The sequence below is a fragment of the Perognathus longimembris genome, chromosome 7 (genome assembly GCF_023159225.1).
Source record: "Perognathus longimembris pacificus isolate PPM17 chromosome 7, ASM2315922v1, whole genome shotgun sequence".
Lineage (NCBI taxonomy): Eukaryota > Metazoa > Chordata > Mammalia > Rodentia > Heteromyidae > Perognathus > Perognathus longimembris.
Window position 1 is genome coordinate 62,557,338 of NC_063167.1, and position 24,821 is coordinate 62,582,158.

The following is a 24,821-nucleotide window of genomic DNA, read 5'->3' on the forward strand; positions in this document are numbered from 1 at the left end:
CTCTTTTCCACCCAGATGCCTGCTTCAGTTGAGATCTGCCAAGTCTTTAGGCTTCCTGTAATCACTGGAGTCTCAGGTACCTGCCACTGTACCCAGCTTCCTTTTGTAGAGATGGAATCTTGCAGATTTTTTTTTTTTGCCAGTTTTGGGGCTTAACTCAGGGCCTGGGCATTGTCTCTGAGCTTCTTTTGCTCAAGGCTAGCATACTACCACTTGAGCCACAGAGCCACTTCCAGCCCTTTCTGTTTATGTGGTACTACTGGAGGATCGAACCCAGGACTTCATGCATGCTAAGCAAGCACTTTACCACTAAGCCACATTCCCAGCTCACTTGCAGATGTTTTTGCCCAGCCTCATCTGGCACCATAGTCTCAGTCTCCCACATAGTTGAAAAGTCACCTCATAAACATTTCTTCAAATTCTGGCTTCAAAACATGAGTCTCCCATTCTGAGCCTTCCAAGAAACTAGGACCACAGACATCAGCTACTAGTACCTGACTTAGGCTACTTTTCATTGTCAAAAGAGAAGGGTAAAAGATTAAGGATGTGTTCAGTGTTAGCAACATTTGTTTAAGACTAGATATTTACAGACATTGACAGTCACCTGTAGGTCTATGACATCAAATTAAGAGAGATGGCCAAAGTTAAAAGTAAGTGAAGATAAGAATAAAGAGATCCTTCTGTCATTCCCATGACTAAGTGCCCTCTGCAGCTCTGATCATTTGTTAGAATACCAAATGGAAGATTATAGTCCAGTAAAGATATCTGGATCACCAAGGCTTGTTTTCTACTGTGTCTCTCAGTGAAGCTGATTACAAGGCACTCACACTAAGCTGTCCTGACCCAGTGATTTCTGCTCATGGACCTGACTACTGGCTTGCTTTCAGGAAAAGAGAAAGCTGAAAGTTATCCTAGCTCAGCCAATTATATCTGCTCCTACCGTTTTTCAACATCTTATGGGTACCAAGGTAGAAATGTCAACAGCTTCTTAAATTCTTTCACTCTGTCATTCCCACCCTACAATTTGAAGCTCTAAGCTGACTAAAATAAGGATGGGCACCCAAGCCAGTATATCTAACGTTTAGTACCTATCCATGACTTGGTTGCTTGACTCAAAAAATTATAGACCTATAAGACTGAATATCCACAAAGAATCTTATGAATGAATGGGTTAATGCAATGAAGAAGATCTATTGAGAGAAGAGGTGGCAGAAGGAAAGACTCCATAGTCCTACTGACTTATTTATTACCAGGCCCAGAGGTTGGACTCAGGGCCTGAGCACTGTCCCTAGCCTCTTTTGCTCAAGGCTAGCACTCTACCACTTGTGCAACAGTGCCACTTCTGGCCTCTTCTGTTTATGTGAAGCTGAGGAATCGAACCCAGGGCTCCATGCATGCTAGGCAAGCACTCTACCATTAAGCTACATTCCCAGCCCCTCTACTGATTTTTTAATGTTCTATAACTTTCATTCATCCAACCGCCATCCCCCCAATGCTACATATCAGTTAATCCCCCTTCCTTTCTCTTCTCTTCCCTTCCCTTTTCTCTTGTTTTATCATTTCTCTTTCACTGAGTGCTAGTGGCTCACACATTTAATCCTAGCTACTCAGGAGGCTGAGATCTAAGGACAAAGGTTGGTCTGAAGCAAGCCAGGGTAAGAAAGTCATGAGACTCTTCAATTAACCATTAAAAAAAAAAAGCTGGAAGTCAAGCTGTGGCTCCTTATGAGAATCAGCACCCAGACCCCGAGTTTAAGGTCCAGGACTGGCAGGAAGAAAATAAAATCTCTTCGTACTGGTCAAAAATGTAAACTTTCTCTTTTTTCTTCTTTGCTTTGATGTCTTTTATTGTCCTAATGATTCTGTGTCTTTGAGTCCTTATAGTCTTCTCCCTCCAGACCTCCTTTTTTTCTAGTAGACATGATAGATCTGCTGTTCACAACCTTAAAAAAAACACAAAACAACAACCTGACTAGAATGAAAAGTCACTAACCCAGAAATATGATTGCTAGCCTTTGTAGAAGGCCAGTAAATCCTTCTTTTATTCCAAAGCTTGCTAAAGATTGAAATTGAGTTGCCAGAAACTGAGTAACCAGGAATTGCAGATTAAGTAAGCACAGATTATGCAAAATGTTAACCAAAATGTTACAATGGCCTTTGATCTCGGAATTTCTTCATCAACAGGCTAGTCCTTGATGGAAACACTGGAATGGATTCTCTGCAAATCTACTTTCTTCCTACAATTATTAACAAAAGGAGCTAGTTACATTCCTATATTCATCACTCATCTTAATTAACCCAAGGAAGTCACTGACTTTGTCCAATGCCCTGTGTTCAACAGTAAATATCCACCAACTGTGGTCAGAACTGTCATTATCCTTTCTGGTTAGAATAGCAAAGTCTATCACTTTCAAGTTGTTATCCCGATGGTCAATCAGAATTCCTGTTTTCATCATTCCTCCATACACTCATTATTCTAAAAGATAAAGAATGACAGGAATTATTATTATCAAGAGTGAGACATTCTGAGAATGTGGTTTAGAGGTCTATGAAGTATTCATTTCCTCCTCATACCACCCACCTTTGTTTATGTGTGAATATCCCTCTATTGCTCTTCTTTAGCCCAAATATTCAGAAGAAAAATTCCAGAGACATTACTGGTGTCCTCATCTGAAGAAATGTGCTATGTACCAAAAGCAACTCTATATTCCCACTCTGTTTCGGCTCACAGATGACCTTTCCTGCTAAAGGATTTGTATTACTTCCTTTGTTTGATTCTGCACTACATGGAATTACAATAATGTGCAATTTTTTATTTTACAAAAACTATCCAAAATCACAGGAAATCTAAAACAGTTGATCATTGAGAAATCATATTTTTTTTGTTGTTTTTTTGCCATTTCTGGGGCTTGAACTCAGGGCCTGAGCACTGTCCTTGGCTTCTTTTTGCTCAAGGCAGCACTCTACCACTTGAGCCACAGCACCACTTCTGCCCTTTTCTGTTTTTGTGATACTGAACCCAGGGCTTCATGCATGCTAGGCAAGCACTCTACTACTAAGCCACATTCCCAGCTGAGAAATCATATTTTAAGCTGATTCGTTAAACACAGTAAAAATTACTGTTCTAGCAGCAAATGCTATTTTACTTAACTGTATTAAACTCAGTTTAGTTAGAGTTCAAAGAACAAGTGTCTTTCTTGTAATACCATTGTTTGAACCCAGGCCCTAATGCTTGCTTAGTTGGCACTCTACCATTCAAGCAGACCTCCAGGCCTCCTTTTTGTTGGTTATTTTGGGGATGCTGTCTTTCATACTTTTCTGCCAAGGCTGGCTTTAAGTCTCAATCCTCTGGACTTCAGATTCCTAGGTAGCTAGGATAGCATGTGTCAGCCACTAGCCCTGGCTATGATCAAGTTTCTTGACTAAACTAAGTCAGAAAAGTAGCAATTGCTACCATAGAACTGGAAGAAGGAAGGAAAAAATAAGGATATTCCTTAGTCAAGTCATTTTACTCCTTACTTCCCAATAGGATAGAGTTAATAATATATTTTTTAAAAATCAAAGCTGAGAATGTGGCTCAGTGGTAGAGTGATTGCCTAGCATACATGAAACCCTGGGTTCATTCCTCAGTACCACATAAACAGAAAAAGCAGGAAGTTGCTCTGTGGCTCAAGTGGTAGAGTGCTAGCCTTGAACAAAAGAGCTCGGGGACAGTGCTCAGGCCCTGAGTTCAAGCCCCAGGACTTGCAAAAAAAAAATCAGGCTTATACCTGTAAAAAAAAAAAAAATTACAGGGCTTGGAATATGGCCTAGTGGTAAAGTGCTCACCTTGTATACAAAAAAAGAAAAAGAAAAAGAAAAAAATTACAGGCTTATACATGTAATCCTAGCTACTCAGGGGGTTGAGATCTGAGAACTGAGGTTCAAAGCCAGCTCCAGCAGAAAGTCCATGAGATTCTTATCTCCAGTTACCAAGCAAATTGTTCAGTTTGAGGTATGTGTTAAGTAGCACAGCACTAACCATGAGCAAAATATCAAGCAAAAGCACAGGGCCTGAGTTCAAGCCCTGGTACCAACACACAACAAATAAATAAATAAATACATAAATGAATAAAAGCACATGTTTTATCTGAGTTCCAGTTAATAGAATGGTTCACCAGCACAATGCCAATTTCAACTCTGTGCAAAGGAAGAAGTCAGAATGGTAACTAGCATGAAAAGCCCCTGCTAAAGGGGCCAGACTGGTATATAGCACAGTGTAAGAGGCATGTTGGTGCTCAATCAAATACATCCACCAAGCTGGCAGAATATGACCAGAGGGCCTAGCAGTATGTTTCAGATTCCAAAACTTCAGAGGTCAGCCTTTGGGTCCCGAACAGCTGGAAATCAGCCAAAAAAGCGGGGAGTGGGTTCCAAATGAAACCCAATTAATGGAAACAGGGCACAACATGAACATGTGAAATGAGTAGGGATGGTACTAGGACAGAGCCAAGAGCAGAAATGATGGGAATGACCACCTGACCTGTTGGCTAAGTGGCCTTATATTTTCTCTGTTAATAGGAAGAGTGCTTCCCAGAAACTGGAACAGGACCAAGACAGCTGGGTGTAAAATGCTGGCACAAATAAATGTTGTATATAATAAATAATGTTATTTCTACTTATTGTGGATAAAAGAATTAACTGGGAGATAAATAGGTCACACTGGAAGTGGTCTATGAACCTGTAATCTGGACTCCAGTATGAGGAAGATTCATATTTTGTGGATGGAAAGCATGGTTCCTGGGGTGAATAGAAGATGAAGCGAGAGATTTAGAAGTACAGTGGTTCTGGAGAGAGAGGCAGACTGCAGGATCCAGAAGTCAAAGCTGATGATGTAGTCAGTTCATGTTGTTCCTGCTGGTATCTACATCGCTAAGTCTGAGACAGTATTCTAGTCTCATCCAGCAGGAAAAGGGAATATTCATTAAGTAACATTGGTCCTCAACATAGGTTACACTGGTCCTCAGCCTAGAGCAAGACTAAAAATAGTAGGGTCAGGAACCAAGGGCTTATCTAAATCACCATGAAAGTGAAAGGACTTCCTTCTGTGGCTACGACATACTGGGACACCCTGCCCAGGATCCTCCTCTTAAATACAGGTACAACAGGTCCAAGCCTACTTCTCTACATACATCCCTATTCCCTCAACCAAAATAGGGGCTCACAAAAATTAAGCAATTTTCTCTTATTGTGGCTGGTATTGTTGACTAGGTTGCCAACTAAAATGTACCCAGAATTATCACTAGGTGAGGGGTAAGGTGGTCTTTTGAGCTTTCTGGTTTCTACACAAAATTTAGGAAGTTGAGATCCACACAAGAGAACAATTTCAAAGTGCTCACAAAAAGAATGGGCTCACAGGTGGAAATTTTAGCACAGATTTATTTTACTAAAACAGGAAAAAATAGAGAGAAATGTAAACAAAAGGGTATGGTGGGTACTGTTTATTAGTTTAAAACATGAAGATATAATCCAGGCCTTCTCAAAACACAGAGACAATAGACACTTCTAGGACTTCTCTTTGTCAGACATGTCTTTACTATGGAATGAGGGGATTTTGCTGAACACTAATATTGTTGGGGAAAGGCTGTGAAAGTTGGCAATAAATTAATCACTAACTTAAGACCAACTGTGAAAGTCAGAGATTCTCAATTTCTACAAGTAAAAGAAAAAGACTGAGGATTGAGCCAAGGACTTAAATGATCAGTGTCAAAATTTCAGTGAAAGACTGATTTTCCATAGCAAAGTAATGAGAGCCAGAGCCCTGGTTGGGAGGAATGGGAGAGGACATCTGGACTGAAGCCTGAGAACCTGAGAATCTTGACATTCTAGCTGGGCCTATGCCTCCTGGCAGCAGAAGAGATCTGGTCTTCCCAAGTCTGAGCTAACTCTTCCCTCTTGTTAGAAGATGACCCAGGGGACTCTTAACAGCTGATCCGCAGGCTCCTTTCAGGTAAAGCTTCTTAATTAACTTTTTACAACTTTGTGAGGCAAGCTGTCTTTTTCCTTCAGAGTGTTCACTACAAGTATACATTCATTTGTAATTATAATTGTCTCCCTAATTAGACTATAAGCTTCTTTAGTGAAGACAATATATATTTATTTTATAAGGTTTATATGTAATACTTGGCAATTGCCTGTTAAAAGTGAACAAAAGTAGTGCTGAGAGGTGACAAAAGGTGCTTTGCACACATTTATTTCATCAATACATGATACATTTAGGTCTTTGGAGTTGGTGGGTGCTTTCTAAGTATAGCTTCCTGGGCTAGAGATGTGGTTCAAGTGGTAAAGTGCCGGCCTAGCACTCTAGGCCCTGAGTTCCAACCCCAGTACCACACACACACACAGACATACATACACACAGACACACAGACACACATGCACACATCTCACACACAAAACAGAAAGTATAGTCTCTCTCTATCAGACCCCCACTTCAATGGATGTCAGAGCGAGCTTAGTTGCTGTGCAAAGAATATTGGTCAAATCTAATCCACCAGAGATATCATTAAGGTTAGTCTGTGATCCAGTGCGTGAGTAATGTTACTATTACCACCATGTATAATTTATTAACCATCCTAATGTTCCCACTGTAATCACCTTTGCATTGGGCATGGCGGTACTTAGAACACTTCACCATCTTCAACACTTAGAACATCTTCAACATCCTTGGGAAGCAGACAGAAAGCTATTTCACAGAACCAAAACTTAAGACTCATGCCTGTAATCCTAGCTACTCAGGAGGCTGAGATCTGAGGATCACTGTTCAAAGCCAGTACAGGCAGGAAAGACTGTGAGACTCATCTCCAATTAACCACTAGAAAACCGGAAGTGACACTGTGGCTTAAGTGGTAGAACGCTAGCTCAGGGACAGCACCCAGCGCCAGAGTTCAAGCCCCACAACTGACAAAAAAAAAAGAAAGAAAACCAAAACTTGTAAATCACCTAGATTATGTAACTGAGAAATAGACCTAAGAGTCATCTCAAAGTGGAATTCCACTTTGTAATACAGGGATTTAAAAAAATACTAAAATAGAAGACATATTTAAGTGTGAAAACACTAGGGAGTTAAAATCCAAACATCTATCTCCAAGCTGTCTGATACCAGATGGTAAGTTTAAAAGTAAACTTTCTCTAAGTATTCATTCACTCAAAAGACTAGAAAGATGAGAAGGAGTTACAGAAAGAGTACTGCCTCTTAATTCAGTAGGCCAATTCCCACATTAGACTTGCCTTTAAGGAAGCACAAGTGCTGGGTGCCTGCCCCAGCTGATTTAGGATTCAGCACACCACAAACCACAGGCAATGCAAAAGATACAGGTTTCTAGCTTCTACATTGAGAAAAACGGCAAGAGGAAAACACAGCCTCAATCCAAGAGGCTTGAATGACAGCCCTTTAGAAAGACAAAAGGCAGGAAACCTCTGAAAGAGGAGGACTGCTCACTAATGGACAGGCTGCTCTGTGTGGTACTGCTTGCTACTCACCCATATCATAGCATGTGGTTGTCATAACAAAGCTATGGGCATTCAAAGCCACTCCAATACTTACAGATGATGAAAGGTAAGCTTAATCTGCACAAGGCCACACAGCTTATAATCAGTAGAAATATAATTTGAATTCACAGCTGTCCTCTTCCAGTCCTCAGGACACATGGAGGAAAGAAAGCAAAAGCTGGGGGTACTTTTCAGCAGTCAGGCAGTCTATCACCTGAGTCAACTTAGCAGCACAGGTCCCTACATACTACCCCAGATGTATGGAAGGTAGGTATGCTGGGGTGGTGGTGACGGAAGTACCTGTGCTGATTTGGCACCTCTGGTGACAATGAGTCCATGAAGAGGATGGCCTGAATACGCACGTGGATAGAATAGAGGGCAGGCAAAGCTAAGTAAAAGCATTTGGAATGAGACTGGGGTCAGCAAAACATGAAAATATTCTGGGCTTAGTAAGTACTGTTCTGTCTGAACACTTGCCATCCTGAACTAGAAAATCACACTATAATTTGATTTACAAATGAACATGTTTCTTCCAAGTGCATGGAAATTCTTGATGGCATTAATGTAAGTGAATCCCTAATATATGAAAATATTTATTCACTGGGAAGAGCCCAAAGCCCTGCACACCACACTACTTTTCTCTTCTTCACCACCTCCTACATTTTGCTTTATTAAATACTTTCTTATTAGGTAAAAAAAGGCCCAGTGCCCTGAGACCAAACTTCCCATTTCCCCAATGGAAATCAAGCACCTTTGACACATGCTAAAATTCCACTGTGTTGCTGCATACAGCAAAGACTGGTAACAAAAACTAAGTTCACATGAAGCAAAATTTGGCTGTGTTACGAGTAATGAACACATTCTGCTATCTTCTATTCTATTCCAGTTAATTTACTAACAAAAATAATGGATTGATCCAGTAAGGTGGCTTTGTGATCCACTATGAACTGCAATTTGGCATTTAAAATAACTATCCAGAATCAGTATGTGTAGTCAAGTCCAGGAATTCTCCTGATAAGACAGAAAAAGAAGTGTAAAGAAACCCTGGGAACTGTATGTACTAGTTCCCCACCAAGGAAAGCTCCAGGAAAGCCTCCCACCAAAAAAAAATAAATAAATAAAGAGAAAAGAAGTTTACATGGATGGAGGACATCACAGACAGACTGAAAGAGTCCAGTGAAAAAGCAAACTCATTAAACAATGACAAAAAACCCTGGCTAGAGTACTACTGAAATAACACAACTTATGAATTCCTCTGCACATCTTTGAAGAACTTCATTAGCACTATTACTCACAAGGAAGCATTGTTAGAAAACCAATTTTTTTATCCTAACTTAATTCAGAATATGTGTAAAACTGTGTGCTTGTATATGAGTGTTTTAAAAACAGGCCAAGGGACAGGAGCTGTTACATCTGCGCATTTCCAGTCATTAGGCTGACCTCAGGCCAGGAGAGTGTTTCAGGGAGCGTGCATTGAATCATAATTGAGCCCTCAGCTGCATAGAGGCCAACAGGCTACATCGTGTATGCTCTTGTGCATTTCCTTTCAAGAAAATGTACTAAACCTAAATCCCTAATACTCCACCCTCTCACTGAGAAGCTTCTGTGGTGTCCAGTTGAGAAAGAACATTAATCCTGAGTTTTCTTGAAAGCACTGAGGCTTCAGTTATTTAGCTCAGTGCTCACAAAGAATAATGTCGACACAGACTGACAATTCATCACACATTTTTCTCTCATGTAATTATAGCTCTAAGTTGAAAAATTCCAAGTCCTTCCCTACTAGAACAGTTTTTATTCAGCCATAGTTACAGTTTGCCTCTCTCATGAATGTCTCTTATCAAAATCTCCATTATTTTGTGGGGGGGAAAAGAGGAGCATGTATGGGGGAATACACTTTACTCTTAATTATGGGCTGCTCATCTGGGAAATCAGAGTTAACATGGAAAGTCAGACTAACCCATTACTAAACAACCATATGCACTCACCACAAATTGTATTTGTACTCAATGGACACTATCACTGATAAATATTGCTAAAATGGGCTACTTGAGAGAGAAGACTAAAATTTCCTTTGGCCATTCTCACATAAACTTCCAATGTTTACCTATCTAGTATTGCAGGAATATGCATGAAAAACAGTGATTTCCAAGGTAATTACCAAGGCCTCTGGGCAGTGATTTGAAAATGACATAAAAATTGCAATTGTGTTTTAGCATATTCTGTGTCTGGTCATATATAGAAGTTCTCTGAACAAGAACAACAAAAACAGTGTTTTTGTTTTCATTCCCATTTCAAGATCTCAGTAATATCCTAGTATTAGATCCAAAGGTCTGCTGCTGTCAGCACAGGTATCAGCCTCCCCTTGGGAGCCCCTGAAAGGAAGGTATTGCTTCCTTCTGGATGCAACTTCGTGGGACTGAAGGTGTGCAGCCACTGCTGAATCTACTCTAAAAAATGCAAGCATGCATTTCAGGTGGAAAGATGCTTAGTCAACTCAGTCAACCTTCCTTTAAGTAACTTAGAATATGTCATCCAAAAAGGTCCAATGGTAGGGTTGACAATATTCCTCTTCGAGTTCTACAACACATCTATGAGGGCCCAGCAGACAGATTACTTGTAAGTGGAAATAAATTACTTACTTGAATTGATAAGTATAGGAAATAACACTGAGATTTTGATCATGATTCTCAGAACCCAGCAGGCTCACAGGCATGCCCTCAGAATTTCCATATAAAAGCTTAGTAGTGCAATCTGGCTAAAAGGGGATTTTCATGGTTTTTGGAATTTTTCATGTGTTTTTGTTTTTTATGACCCAGTGTAAGAAATATTTCATTTTCTAAGTCAGTACAAACATAAATGTAAATCTATACAAATTACCTAAGGTTTATGAAATAATGTTCCTTATTGTGTGCTAATGTACTCTGGTATTTTAAATTAATTCTATTACTGAAAAAAAGATCTGGTCATGATCCACTAAACTGATCCTAGTCCCACTAGTGAATCCAGAGCAGTTGTGGGAAGAAAACAAGATGATACACAAAGCCTTGTTTTGAAGTTGTCCTTTATTAATAGTTAATTAATTATGTATTTGGGATGGGTTGGAAGACTTGGGAAATTAGAAAAACCTAAAGTATAGGGATATTTAGTTGGAGACTAACTTTTAACTAGGAACCCTTTACCTTCCAAGTGTATATATCAGTGAAATATTTCAGAGAAACACACATTGGGCTTAGGATAGAGGACTACAACAGCATGCAGACCATAAAAAATACCAAAACCAAGAGATAAAAACAGTTTGAGTAATTCAGAATAAAGAAATAGATTTAAATTTCTCTACACAAACCCTTCAGCTAGACAATGTAATTATAAAATGAATGCTTTGCCTAGTACTGGTGGCTCACACCTGTAATCCTAGCTTCTCAGGAGGTTGAGATCTGAGGATCGTTATTCAAAGCCAGCATGGGCAAGAAAGTCTGTGAGACTCTTATCTCTAACCACCAGAAAACTGAAAGTGGAACTGTAGCTCAAAGTGGTAGAGTGGTAGTACTGATCAAAAGAGGTCAGGGACAACACCCAACTACAAGCCCCACAACTGACAAAATAACAAATAAACTAATTAAATAAAAGCCTAAAATATGGCCAAAACGAAATGAGTTATTTTATTCTTTCTTCCAGAATGACTTATGGCTCAAAAAAAATTAGTAGAATAAAGTAAATATTTGTCTTACTATATTATCTTGTCACTGTCAAGATCAATTCACTAATTTCAAAAAGCTGAAATTAGTGAATTAAAAATTTTTTTCTAGCCAGGTATTGTAATCCTAGATACTCAGGAGGCTGAGATCTGAGTATCACTATTCAAAGCCAGCCCAGGCCGGAAAATCCATGAGATTCTTATCCCCAATTAACCACCAGAAAACTGGAAGTGGTAGAACGTTAGCCTTGAGCTGAACAGCTCAGAGACTGTGCCCAGGCCCAGAGTTCAAGCCCCATGACCCACCCCAAAACAATTTTTTTCTAGCTTTATCACAAGAATATCTAAACACTTCAAAACCACATTTTTTATGTCTATATTGTATTGGGCTAACATTGTTACTATGTATACTAACTACAGTAAGGCTGCATTTAAATGTGTACTTATTACATTTTGTCTTTATTAGAAAAATAATTTCATGAAGTTTGGGGAGATGGGAACTAAAATTTGGAAGACAGAACTAAAACTTTGGCATCAGAAAAGAATATGTAAAAGGTTTAGAAGAATGAATAACCTGGGCTACCTATGTCTTCTGGCCACTGACTCCTATTTAACACAAGAATATCTACTGGGGAACCTTAATGAAAGTGATTACAAGGGTCTAGGGGGGGTTATGATAATTCAATGTATATATATATATATATATATATATTTTTTTTTGGCCAATCCTGGGTCTTGAATTCAGTGCCTGTGGGCTGTCCTTGAGCTTCTTTTGTTCTGTGCTAGCACTTTATCACTTGAGCCACAGAATCACTTCTGGCTTTTTCTGTGTATGTGGTACTGAGGACTTGTACCCAGGGCTTCACTCATGCTAGGCAAGCACTCTACCACCAAACCACATTCCCAATCCCAATGGATTTTATTTGAAGCCTCTATAAGGAAAATTACTTGTCAAATGTGCTACCAATGGTTGAATAAACAGAGCTTTTGAGATTTAGCAGATTCAACTTCATCTTATAATGGATTATCATTAGTAAGACACATGTTTATATGATTGGTTAATTAAGTGGAACAGTATAATGTCTTGGGTTGAGTAAACCCAATATATTTTATTCATCAAAATTCAATTCTATCTTATGAATGTATAAATTACTAAATTACTATCCCCTCCCCCTCCACTCCATTTTCCCATCTCATCCTACACTCTTCATCCCAATGTCGCCTGAGTGGTATTGAAAGAAAAGAATCTTCAAGCTAGAAGAATATTAATTCTTTTCTTTCTTTCTTTTTTTTGCCTGTCTTGGGGGTTGAACACAGGGCCTGGGCCTCTTAGTGCTCAAGGCAAGCACTCTCCCAGTTGGCCACAGTGCCACTTGTGGCTTTTTTGAGTAGTTCACTGGAGATCTCACAGGGACTTTTCTGCCCAGCTGGCTTAGAGCACAGGTCCTCAAATCTCAGGCTCTGAGTAGTTAGGAGTACAGGCATGAGCCACTGGTGCTTGGTGAATATTGATTCTTAACATCATTTCAGAAATCAAAGCAGTCTTCTGACACCCTCCCCCGACACCCATAGTGAGTGTTGTAACAGAGACATCATCCTCCCTCCTGTATCAAGTAGGAAGTTCAAACCATAATTACAGATGCATTCTCAGTTGAGACTGTCCTTGATTGTATTAACATGGGATTCAGTGCTGATTACTACTAAGATAAAGAAATCTGTGAATAAAACTATATTTTAACACCAAATAGAAATTAAGTTTTTCTTACCTGCTTAACAACAGATAATACAGGAAATGTATACATTACAGTATTCCATGTTTGTATGATACATTATAGTATGGCAATTTAGGGACCCAGGAGGAAAATGATTGCCTGAATACACCAATAACTTGTAGGACCAAACAAAGTAAAAATACATAATATTGGGCTGGGAGTGTAGCTTAGTAGTAGAGTGCTTGCCTAGCATGAAGCCCTGGGTTCAATTCCTTAGAACCACATAAACAGAAAAGGCTGGAAGTGGCGCTGTGGCTCAAGAGATAGAGTGCTAGCCTTCAGCCAAAAGAAGTCAGGAACAGTGCTCAGGCCCTGAGTTCAAGTCCCAGGATTGGCAACAAACAAAAAAAACACATAATATCTCTTAAGCAATATAATAAAAAGGGCAGGCAACAATGGATCTTGCCTGTAATCATACCTACTCAGGTTAATATCTGAGGATCATAGTTCAAAGCCAGCCAGGGCAGGAAAGTCCATGAAACTCTTGTCTTCAATTAACCACCAAAAAACCAGAAGTGGGGCTGGGAATATGGCCTAGTGGCGAGAGAGCTTGCCTCGTATACATGAGGCCCTGGGTTCGATTCCCCAGCACCACATATACAGAAAATGGCCAGAAGTGGCGCTGTGGCTCAAGTGGCAGAGTGCTAGCCTTGAGCAAAAAGGAAGCCAGGGACAGTGCTCAGGCCCTGAGTCCAAGGCCCAGGACTGGCCAAAAAAAAAAACAAAAAAACCCCAAAAAAACCCAGAAGTGAATCTGGGGTTCAACTGGAAGAGTATTAACCTTGAGTAAAAATGCTCAGAGACAGTGTGAGGCCCTGAGTTCAAGCTCCAGGACCCACCCCCCCTGCCAAAAAAAAAAAAAAAAAAAAAAAAAACCACCAAAAGAAAAGAAAAAAAAACCCATATAAAAAAAGAATTCAAAGCCAAATTTTTGGCTTGTCCTGGTACTTGAACTCTACCATCTAAGCCAGAGTGCCACTGCTGGCTTTTTTGAGTAGTTTATTGGAGATAAAGAATCTCACAGATTTTCCTGCCTGGGCTGGCTTTGAACCATCAACCTCCTGAGTAGCTAGGATTACAGGAATGAGCCACAGGCACCCAGCCAACAATGTTTCTAATAAGTCAAAGTTGTCTTTTTTTATATACTCAAATCAACCAAAATGTTGATGTATATATCTGCACTAAAATGATAACTTACCCGTAAAAGTCCATCATGCTCCAAAAACAGATTACATGTTGTTTCCCTTTAATTTGCTAATCTAAACAGAGATTTTTGTCAATATAACTTTCTTCTGGGGAAAATTAAGCCAATCTTATAATTCTTTGTACTGTGCCATTTGAATTTCTTTTGTAATCATACTTGATTGGGCAATATGGGCATATAAAAACAAGAGTATGAAGTCTGGTGATTTATTCTTTTCTATGTGACGCTACTGCTTCTTCAGCACCAGCTTCAGGAAGACATTAGGCATTATTAAATTATTTGACATTGACAAAGTAAATTAGGATGGCATTATATGCACACATTTTAAAATGAGATTTCTTGTTTGCTTGAGATTACTCCTGTTTGTCTATGCAGATAAAAAGTGTCTGCTTATGGAAGGAGGTGAGTATTCTGACAGACTTACTATTTAATAGCAGAGCAAAGCAATGAATGCTTATTTCAAAGGTCACATGAGCATTCTGATGGAAAATCAGGGGATTTCAGTTATGGTTAAGAAGCATTTATATACTTGCTAGAGTGCAAAATGCACCATGGACTATGTAAGATACTAATGAATCCTTTCTCAGTAAAGTTTTAAGTTATTTTATCTTTAATTATAATACTCCTTTGATAAGGGGTAGTGAACAACCACTACATACCAGATCTTTATTCAGAAAATGAGGCTTTGAGTGGTTATAGATTTTTATAAAAGAGGATAATGAAAGAAATAATAACCAGTACTCATTTTAAAACAAGCATTTCACAATTTATATTGAGGCTATAAAACTGACACAAATAATATACTTACAATACAAGGCAATGTGAGGAAAACATGCGTGTTCCAAAGTCTTAGGTAGATTTTTCTTTGGTTGTGGTTTATGCCAGTAGATGGATGCCTTCCATTACTCTAATAAAACTAATTTTGAAGAAATTTGAGCTTAATAAGAATTTAAATACATGCAAAGGCAATTTTCCAGTATATTTGAATTACAAGGGATCCAGCTCTGTCTTCTTAATCTTAGAATCATTCCCTAATGATTCTAAGAATCTCTGCAGAAAGCTCATTTTCAGCTAATAGTGTCTAATAGAAGTCATTCCCTACTCATTGCTTGGTTCTTAATTTTCAAGGCATTCAAAATTACATTATTGGATACATCCCAGTCTCCGTAACACATCAATTTCCAACTGTTATTGCCAAGGCCATGCAGAAGAGTTGAAAAAGAAACATCAAGACAAGACATAATTGTTACCATCAGTAGGAGGAGAGGATTTATCAAGAACTGTTATCTGCTGCCAAGTGACATCCTTGGGCACATTCCCTTTCTACCCAGGAAGGAGACAGAGTAACTTCTACTCTGTTTAGGACAGTGTCCTCACCTGAAGTTAACCAGAAGTTGGAGAAAGTGTGTACACTTTAAAAAGAAAAAAGAAAGCTAGATGTGCTGGTATGCATCTGTAATTCTAGAACTTAGGAGGCTGATGATGATCAAGAGTTGAAGGCCAGCCTAATCTATATGGCAAGACTCTATTACAAAAACAAAACAAGCCAGGTGCTGCTGGCTCATGCCTGTAATCCTAGCTACTCAGAAGGCTGAGACATGAGGGACAAGGTAACAAACAGTACAAGAAATGTATCCAATGCCCAACGTATGAAACTGTAACCTCTCTGTACATCAGTTTGATAATAAAAATTTGAGAAAAAAAAAGAAAATTAAAAAAAAAGAAATGTACTCACTGCCTTACATATGAATCTGTAACCCCTCTGTACTTCACGTTGACAATAAAGAAGAAAAAAACAAACCTCAATACATTTAAAAAAAAAAAAAAAAGAATCTCGTTTTGAAGCCAGCTTGGGCAGGAAAGTCCATGAGACTCTTATCTCCAGTTAATCACAGAAAAAGCCAGAAGTGGAGCTGTGGCTCAAAGTAGGAGAGCTCTAGCCTTGAGCACAAATTTTGGGGACAGTGCCCAGGCCCAGAGTTCAAGTTCCAGGACTGGCAAAAATAAACAAATAAGCCATTGTGCTGGTGAATAAGACATAATTATGCACAAATTATGTCCAGGTAACTAAGAATGGTCATGAAAATGATCAAATTACTGTGCTTTTTTCTTTAAAAAACTAACATGAAAATAATCCATTCTCATTTATGAGATAAGGTAAGTGAAACTGCTAAGTTAACATGAGTTAGACAGTATAACATTGAGGTGTAAAATGGGTTTCACAAGGCTATGATACAACTGTTTAATAATACTCTAAAAATTACCCTCAACTGGCATTAAGCATTTCAAACAAAAAAATAACCTACACATTTCCATGAAAATCTCATTTCTGTAATTTATTACTTGTGTGTGACTTCAGTCAAGTTATTTAACCTTGGTTACCTGAAACATAGTTCCCTTATCTTTCAAGTAGAGCTAACAATAATATCATCTCCCAGGATTCACACACCCAAAAACTTGGAATACATGTTATTGCTTTTTATCACAATTTTGATGTTTACCATTCACAGGGACCTAGATAGTTAAGTTTTTTGTTTGTTTGTTTTGTTTTTGGTTTTTTGGTAACAAAGAATAAGCCAAAGACCAAAATGTGTAAGTGTTAATAAGTGTCCAAATAAAAGGATACTATCTATCCAATTATATACTGTTCACTTCTTTCCATTTATGTCCCCATCTTCTAGCTTGATGACTAATTTTATTCTAGGATTTACTACTTTTTGCTATGCATTGTCTTCTTTAAGAAGTATCAATGATCAAGGGTAGAATAATTAAAGTTATTATCACTTTGTGAAAAGGTGCTTTGGTAGTTTTTCTCTGAGTCAGAATTATTCTATTATATGAATATGTGAAACCTGAGAAAAGAGAAAACTGCTCTTAAAGAAGGGCAAAAGGACATAGGATATGTTTCACAATTTTGCTTAAGTAAGCTTTGTCAGTTAATCATTTATTAGGTACTGGAGGAAGGTTTAAAAATGGTATTATTAGTAAGTGACTAGCTGGAAGAGTAGAAACAGGGCTGAGACTTTCACTGAATATCATCTTACACTTTTTGAACTTGGTACAGTGCAATGCATTATCCATACAAAATTTTAAATACTTTCTAAAACACCAAATCCTCATAGCCTGTCACATGTCCTATTTCAGCTTTTAGATAGTTTGTTGATTTCCCCCCATAAAAATAAGCAGGATTCACTTGTAATATGGTATACATCTCCAGGTTTAAAATGTATTTGTCTTCAGAGTACTAAAGATATTAAGATACTCATAATCCTGAAGACACAGAATTATTAGACAATTGACATATTTAATGATGTTTCTGTATATGTCATTTCCTTCACTAAAACTTAAATTTTCTAGACACAGGGCCTAAATTCTATTAGCTTCTGGAACCCCCATTGAGGCAATGGAATTTCGTGAATATTTTCTTAAATTTGGTTCTTTTTTAAAATTATTTTTTTAATTAATTTTTTTTTGCCAGTCCTGGGCCTTGGACTTAGGGCCTGAGCACTGTCCCTGGCTTCTTTTTGCTCAAGGCTAGCATAGCACTCTGCCACTTGAGCCACAGAGCCACTTCTGGCCATTTTCCATATATGTGGTGCTGGGGAATCGAACCCAGGGCTTCATGTATACGAGGCAAGCACTCTTGCCACTAGGCCATACTCCCAGCCCCAAATTTGGTTCTTATTTTTCTTTCTTCCAAGGAAAAATGTCATTAAAATAGCATAATGTTTTGATTAAGAAAAAACTTCCCAAGATTTGTATAAAAACAAACAAAAACAACAATAGAGTCAAGAAGGAAAAATAAAGTTATAAATCATCAACACTCATAATAAAACTTTTGGAACGCTGAACAATTTCAAAATACCATGTGATCTAAAATCATGGAAACATCTGTTCAACAAAATTATTTTCTGTGTCCCTATTATGGGCAAGAACTTTGGAAACAAAATATGTACCAATTTTGACATGATCCCTCCCTTCACATAATAGTGAGGGACACAAAAGATAAACAGGCAACAATATACGGTATAAGAAATGTCATAAGAGGAAGTATAGAGGGTTAATGGAGTTCATGAAAAGATAATCCACCTGTGCTGGGAAAGCTAACATCTAAAATGATGGAAAGTAGGACTAGAGTTTTAGAATTCTATAAGTCTGAGTTCAAATCCAGGTCTCACTGGAGCAATTTCATAACCTTGGCCAATTTATTTAACATCTCTAAACCTCAGTGTCATCAGCTTTACAAAAGGAGTAATGTTCAGGGGCTGGAGTATGGCCTAGTGGCAAGAGTGCTTGCCTTGTATTCATGAAGCCCTGAGTTTGATTCCCCAGCACCCACTTACATAGAAAAACTGCCAGAAGTGGCGCTGTGGCTCAAGTGGCAGAGTGCTAGCCTTGAGCAAAAGAAAAAAAAAAAAAAGGAGTAATGTTCATGTTGATCTCACAAAGGTGATGTGAACACTTATGAAATGCATGTCATAAATCTGGCTATTTGTGGAAAATGGCAAGTACCCAATAAATGTTAGCCGAGTGTAATTAATGATGACAAATCAACTGAGAATAAAGGATGAAAAGGTCATCCAGGTAAAAGGAAAAACGGAGAGAGGTCACAGGGAAAGGTAAACTGTGTGTCCAGAAAAGCAATAATAGTATAATGAGCCTGAAAGAAAGAACCTTGCATAAGCCATGTGTTGACAAAAGACTTCAGTGGGGCCAGAGATGAAGTTCAAGCTGGAAAGGAAAACAGCCCAGCTCCCGGAGTTTATCTAAGCTCAATGGAGTCCCTCCCTGCTTTAGTCAGAGGAATCAGATATGCGGGGTTTTTTGTTTTCTTTCTTCTTCCTCTTTTTTTTTTTTTTTTTTTTTTTGCCAGTCCTGGAGCTCAGACTCAGGGCCTGAGCAATGTCCCTCGTTTCTTTTTGCTCAAGGCTAGTACTCTACCTCTTGAGCCACAGAGCCACTTCCAACTTTTTCTGTTTATGTGGTGCTGAGTAATCGAACCCAGGGCTTTGTCCATGCTAGGCAAACACTCTATCACTAAGCCACATTCCCAGCCCCCAGATCAGAGTTTTAAAACAGCCAAGTTGACTATAGTGTGGGAATGAAATGGAGAGTAAAGAGAGGAAGCAGGGAAATTGATGATAATAATCTTAAAATAACTTCTTGGCTGCTGTGGACTTTCAGTTAGGGAGGAAGGCATCACCAAAAATAAATAAATAAATAAAGCAATCCGAAGAGGACCTTGAAGTTATAAAAGCTTTCCTGTTTAGCATTTCATTCATTCATTTATCCATCTATCCATTCATTCATTCATAAGATTCAACACCTACCAAGTTCAAAATCTGGTGCTGAGAGATTTCAAAGTGCATTACCCAGCATGGCCCTGTTCACTAAAAGCATTTTCCCAAAACAGATGGTTGGTATCCTTTCCGTGACTGAAAAGCTTTCTTATCCTGTGACCTAGATCATGTACAATAAGAAAAATACTTTGAGGTGAGATCAGACAGAGACCAAGCTGACTGCTCTGTCACAGAACACTTTAGGATTAAACTTAAAACACGAAAATGTCTTGCCTTTACCCTGGGAAGTAGAGCTGTCACTATCAACATTATGCACAGTGAACTTGTTTTTCAAAGGGCCACTTTTCTCTGACCGATTGTTAAGTGAATAACAAGAGTCAACATTCAGAAACATTCTGACTGAGAATTTTAGGAGGATCAGTAAGTTTATTACCACTTGTGCAACAGATAGTTTTATGCCTAGCCAAAGATGAGAAAACTGAGGCAAGAGACAATTTCTCCAAGGTCACAGAAATGAAGTAGTGCAGCTGATCCAAACTAATAATCTTATACAACAGAGGTAGGGAACATCCAACCTGTGAACAATATAAGGTCCAAGAAATAATTTGTATGTGACAAGACAAATGTGGACTCAGATTCTTTTTGTCAGTCTGCCAATACTGATTATTTTATATTATCAAATGATATGTATCCAAATGACCTTTGGCAGAAAGGTTTCCCACCCCTGCTATATTATGTTGACTTCTGGGGCTGGGGAAGTAGCTCAGTGGTAGAGTGTTCACCTAGCAAGCACACTGGGTTCAATGTCCAGCAAAATAAAAAACAAAAACCACATAAGCAGGGCTGGGAATGTGGCTTAGTGGTTAAGTGCTTGCCTTGCATGCATGAAGCCCTGGGTTCGATTCCTCACTACCACATATACAGAAAAAGCCGGAAGTGGTACTGTGGCTCAAGTGGTAGAGTGCTAGCTTTGAGCAAAAGAAGCTTAGGGACCATGCCCAAGCCCTGAGTTCAAGCCCCAAGGCTGGCAAAAAAACAAAAACAAAAGACCACCACCACCAGCAAACAATAACAAAAAACACCTGAGCCAGTTGCTCATACCTCTAATCCTAGATTCTCAGGAGGCTGAGATCTGAGGATTGTGGTTTAAAGCCAGCCCAGGAAGAAAAGTCCATGAGATTCTTTTCTCTAAGAAACTGACATCCAAAATACCAGAAGTGGTAGAGTGAAGGCCTTGAGCAAAAAGCTCAAGGGCAGTGCCCAGGCCCTGAGTTCAAGCCGCAGGATCAGCACACACATGCTCCTATGGCTCTCTTGCATTCTCTATCTCTAACACACATACAGAGAGAGAGAGAGAGAGAGAGAGAGAGAGAGAGAGAGCTTAGCAGTGGACTGATACTAGTATAAAGCCACATTCTGATATTTCAGACGTAGACTTTGAAGTCCAGTCATAGGGGAGACATCACTGTTCCATCTTATAACAAGAAGACCAATACATGGAAGATTTTATTACAGGAATGAAATGAATGAATAAGTGTGAGTGAGAGTCTCAAGTGGACACCGAATTACTCTTTTCTAATGAGCACCATTTTGAAAAGATGTTTACAGTTTTTAGTGAAAACCACTGTTCTAACCATAAGGCCTAGAACACACTGAAGGTATTCAAATAGGGTGACATTCCTTATCAGTAGGGCATTTCACACACTCAAAGATGGAAAATGGTGACACAAGAAATAAAAGGGCTAATTGGATGAGACCTGTTACTCTCTTATTTCCTGCTTACAAAGCTGATTATCCCAGTGAGAAACAAATGGAAGATGCTTCTTTTCAGATCCTGTAGGGTTCCATCTTCCAAGTGGTAAAGACAAGCACATTTTACTCATAAACTCTATGAGACATTTCCAGTGTGAAATGAGTAAGCAACAACAAAAATGAAAAACCAACCAAAACCCCGAAACCTCCACATATGAAAGGAAGCACCTCCACCTTGAAATGCCATAGGACCCCAGCAGCAATAAGAAGAATCCTGAGCCAGGTGACATTTTGAAATCCAACTTCACTCTTATTGTCTCTTCCCACTAACCTACATTATGTTCAAAACAATCAAAGCCATTTTCACAAGATGCAATATTTTAAAGTAGTCACTATTCTCTGAGAATACACACTCCTCCCCACCCCACCCCTTTTCTCCATTACTGGAAGTTAAAAAGAGAATATAAATTATGGAACTTGAGAAACAGCGATTTATAATTAAACACACACACTCAACATGGGGGGAGAGAGAGAGAGAGAGAGAGAGAGAGAGAGAGAGAGAGAGAGAGAGAGAGAGAGAGAGAGAGAGAGAGAGAGAAAAGAAACAGGTTCTGAAATCCAGCACGTTCACACACACATTTCACACATATCATCCACAAAATAGTCTCCTTAAATTCATTTGCTTGCCCCCCCCCCCCCCGCGTTCTTTGGGACTCACTTGCCACCACTGAAAACTAACTCTGGACGCCTAGGTCTGTTGGCACCAGTGCCACATTATGTCATCCACCTGCCCCGCTCCAGGATGGGGAGGGGGCAGGGGGGTCAGGATCACCGATTGGCGCTGCCCCCTATTGGGGGCCCTGCCTGAACTCCACCCTCTCACCTGAGGGGTACCTTCGTCAGCCCCCACTCCCTAGGAAACACCCAGAGTGGCATTGTCTTCGCTGTTTAATTGCTACAAATAAAAATGCTCCCGAGATTGATTCCCAGCCCATCCACCTGCCCGAGTGGGCAGGTTCACACTTCCGTGGATCTTCTCCCCACAGCCTGGAGGTGTGAACAATACGCTTCCCTCCCGTAGGCTCTCACATCCATGCACACACCCCCTCGGCCCTCCACGGGAAGTTGTGAACTAGCTGGGGGACCCCCGCCCCCTGTCCCTGGTCAGTCGGCCGCGGGCGCCGGGAGAGGGCGGCGCCCCTCGCGCCGCGGGGCCCGGCGGGCACTCACCTCCTTCCTCCGGCTGGGCGCCCCGGGCCGGGTGATGAGGGCTGTTTCCTCGCACACCACGGCCACGTCCTCCACGAACACGCAGTCTGGCAGGCTCTCGTCGGCCGGCAGTTCCACCACCTGCAGCCCCAGCTTGCTGCCCAGCACGCCCACGTACTGCTGGTGCTGCCGCTCGGCACGAGCGAAATCCACCTCGTCGCCCTTGGCGCGCCTCAGCGCGTGCTGGCACAGGGACTCGGGCAGCGCCCGCACCACGGCGTGGGTGACCCGGCCGAAGGCGGCAGGGTGGCCGAGGCTAGCCATGGCTCCAGGTGGCGATGGGGCAACCACGGGGGTCCCGGGCAAGGGCGCGGCGACTGGGTCTTCCCGTGAACAGCGCGCGCCAAGCCGAGAGCGCCCGGCTGCTCCTCTTGGCAGAGGATGAATGTGGTGCAGGAGCAGCCCGGCTCGCGCCCGGAGCCCTGCCCGCGCGACTGCGCATGCTCGGAGCTCCTGGCGCCGGCCCGCGCGCAGCCCGCGCGCCCACTCCGGGAGCTCCACGGTTTTGCGGCCGTCCGGGCAGGAGTTGTAGCAGCGAGCACTTTAGGAGTAGAGGGACCCCGAACGTGTCAGGGGAGGGGGGTGTCTTGACAATCAAATCACCTCACCCTGACCTAGCGTTATCTGTGCTCCACATCAGGTGCACAGGGCCCATCACCCTCTCCCCTCCCCCCAACACGGACTCGCTGAGCGGGCTGTGGTCTACACTGGAGTGTTCAGATGAGGCGCGGGAGGATACACTCGTGGTCATGTACTTGGACCTCCGTCCCCACTCTCTGATTCCCTGGGTTCGTAGGTGTGAACCTGTCTTCATCTACCTTCCTCTGACTTTCTTTAAAAAATGACATTGCTGTACAAAGTCTTTCTGTTCACAAGAAGAATCCAAGGAACAGGTACATAGCAATGTAACTCTAGAAACGACTAGGGTTTTTGTTGTTGTTTGTTGCTTGTCTGTTTCTTCCAGAACAGTCAGTTCTGACCAACAATATGATTCTGGTAGGTTTGTCTCTAGTGCCTGCAAGGGGACTAGCCTATTGACCCCCTGGCTATCAGAGTTCTAGAACAAAGCCATTGCTCCAAGAATCCCAACATACTGGCTGGAAGTGATAAGTGGAGGAAAGATTTATTCAACTCAATAGCATCTGGAAGGACAAATCAAGGGGTCTAGTGGCCCCTAAATACTTCCTAGAGTACTGACTATATCTTGTAACCTGGAGATTCCAGAGGGAAGAGGCAGAAGTGTGGGGAGATGGGCAAGAAAGGTGGATTATTGGTCATCCTCCAACTGTGATCTGGTAATCATTATCTGAGGATTGATCTGGTCCTTGGGATAAGATAGCCATTGGGCTTTGGTGTGGCCTTGTTTGTGTTAGTTTGGATTGAAGTGATGTAAATAATTAATCTGTTACTATACTAACGTTATACAACAAGTATTGCTAATATTGTTCAGTATTGATGTCATTGTTCAATGTGAAACTTTTCTGAAACTGGCCCTTTACTCTGTATTATGTAGTTGCAATTGCCCATACCTGTAACCCTCCAGGGAGAGCTACATCTTGTTTTGTCAGCAGATAGCCAGATGGTTTCCAGTATGGTCAAGAAACTGGTTTCTAAAGTAATGAACTGGTTCCTGGACCCTCCTAGAAATTAATGAGCCACTACAATTAGGCAAAAGGGAACTTTTCTGTGGTTTTGGGGTTTGAAAACAACCTTCTGAGATGGCTTGGGAATGCATCTTGATATCCTGACCTCGCGAGTGCAGTCCTGGTGCACCAGTCCCTTCTGGCTCAATAAAATTCTTTCCATCCCTGATTGTCATCTGACTGGTCTCATTGTTCATCAATTTCCAGACACCATAATCGGATAAATGCCCTGGAGTGGGATTGCTGGGTCTGCCCCTATGACACAGCAATTTAGTCTTTTGAGAAAGGTCCATACTGCTTTCCAGAGAGGTTGAGCAAGTTTACATTCCCACCAACTGTGTAGTAGCATTCTCTTTTGCCCACATCCCTGTCAGCATCTGTTATTATTAGTTTTCTTGATAGCTATGATGTGAAATCAACCCAGATGCCCCTCAGTAGATGAATGGATCAAGAAAATGTGGTATATATATACACAATGGAATTCTATGCTTCCATCAAAAAGAATAACACTACCTCATTTATACGAAAAAGGAAATGAAAGACTTGAAAAAAATTATATTACACTAACTAAGCCAGACCCAAAGAAATATGTCTGGGGTATTATTAGCAGAGGATCAAGAGGGTTCAATAGCTATATGCATATGACCTTATAAAACG

The 24,821-nt window shown here is 40.5% G+C and overlaps 1 protein-coding gene across 1 annotated transcript in view; it reads right to left on the reverse strand.

Annotated features, from left to right (window-relative positions):
• The window catches only part of Ddah1 (dimethylarginine dimethylaminohydrolase 1), a 146,687-nt gene extending 123,748 nt beyond the window's left edge, over positions 1 to 22,939 (reverse strand). Inside the window, exon 1 of the mRNA XM_048351690.1 lies at positions 22,483 to 22,939. Coding sequence (XP_048207647.1) covers positions 22,483 to 22,785 — 303 coding nt within the window. The 5' untranslated portion in view covers positions 22,786 to 22,939. The remainder of the gene's footprint in view (positions 1 to 22,482) is intronic.
• Positions 22,940 to 24,821: the final 1,882 nt, after the last annotated feature.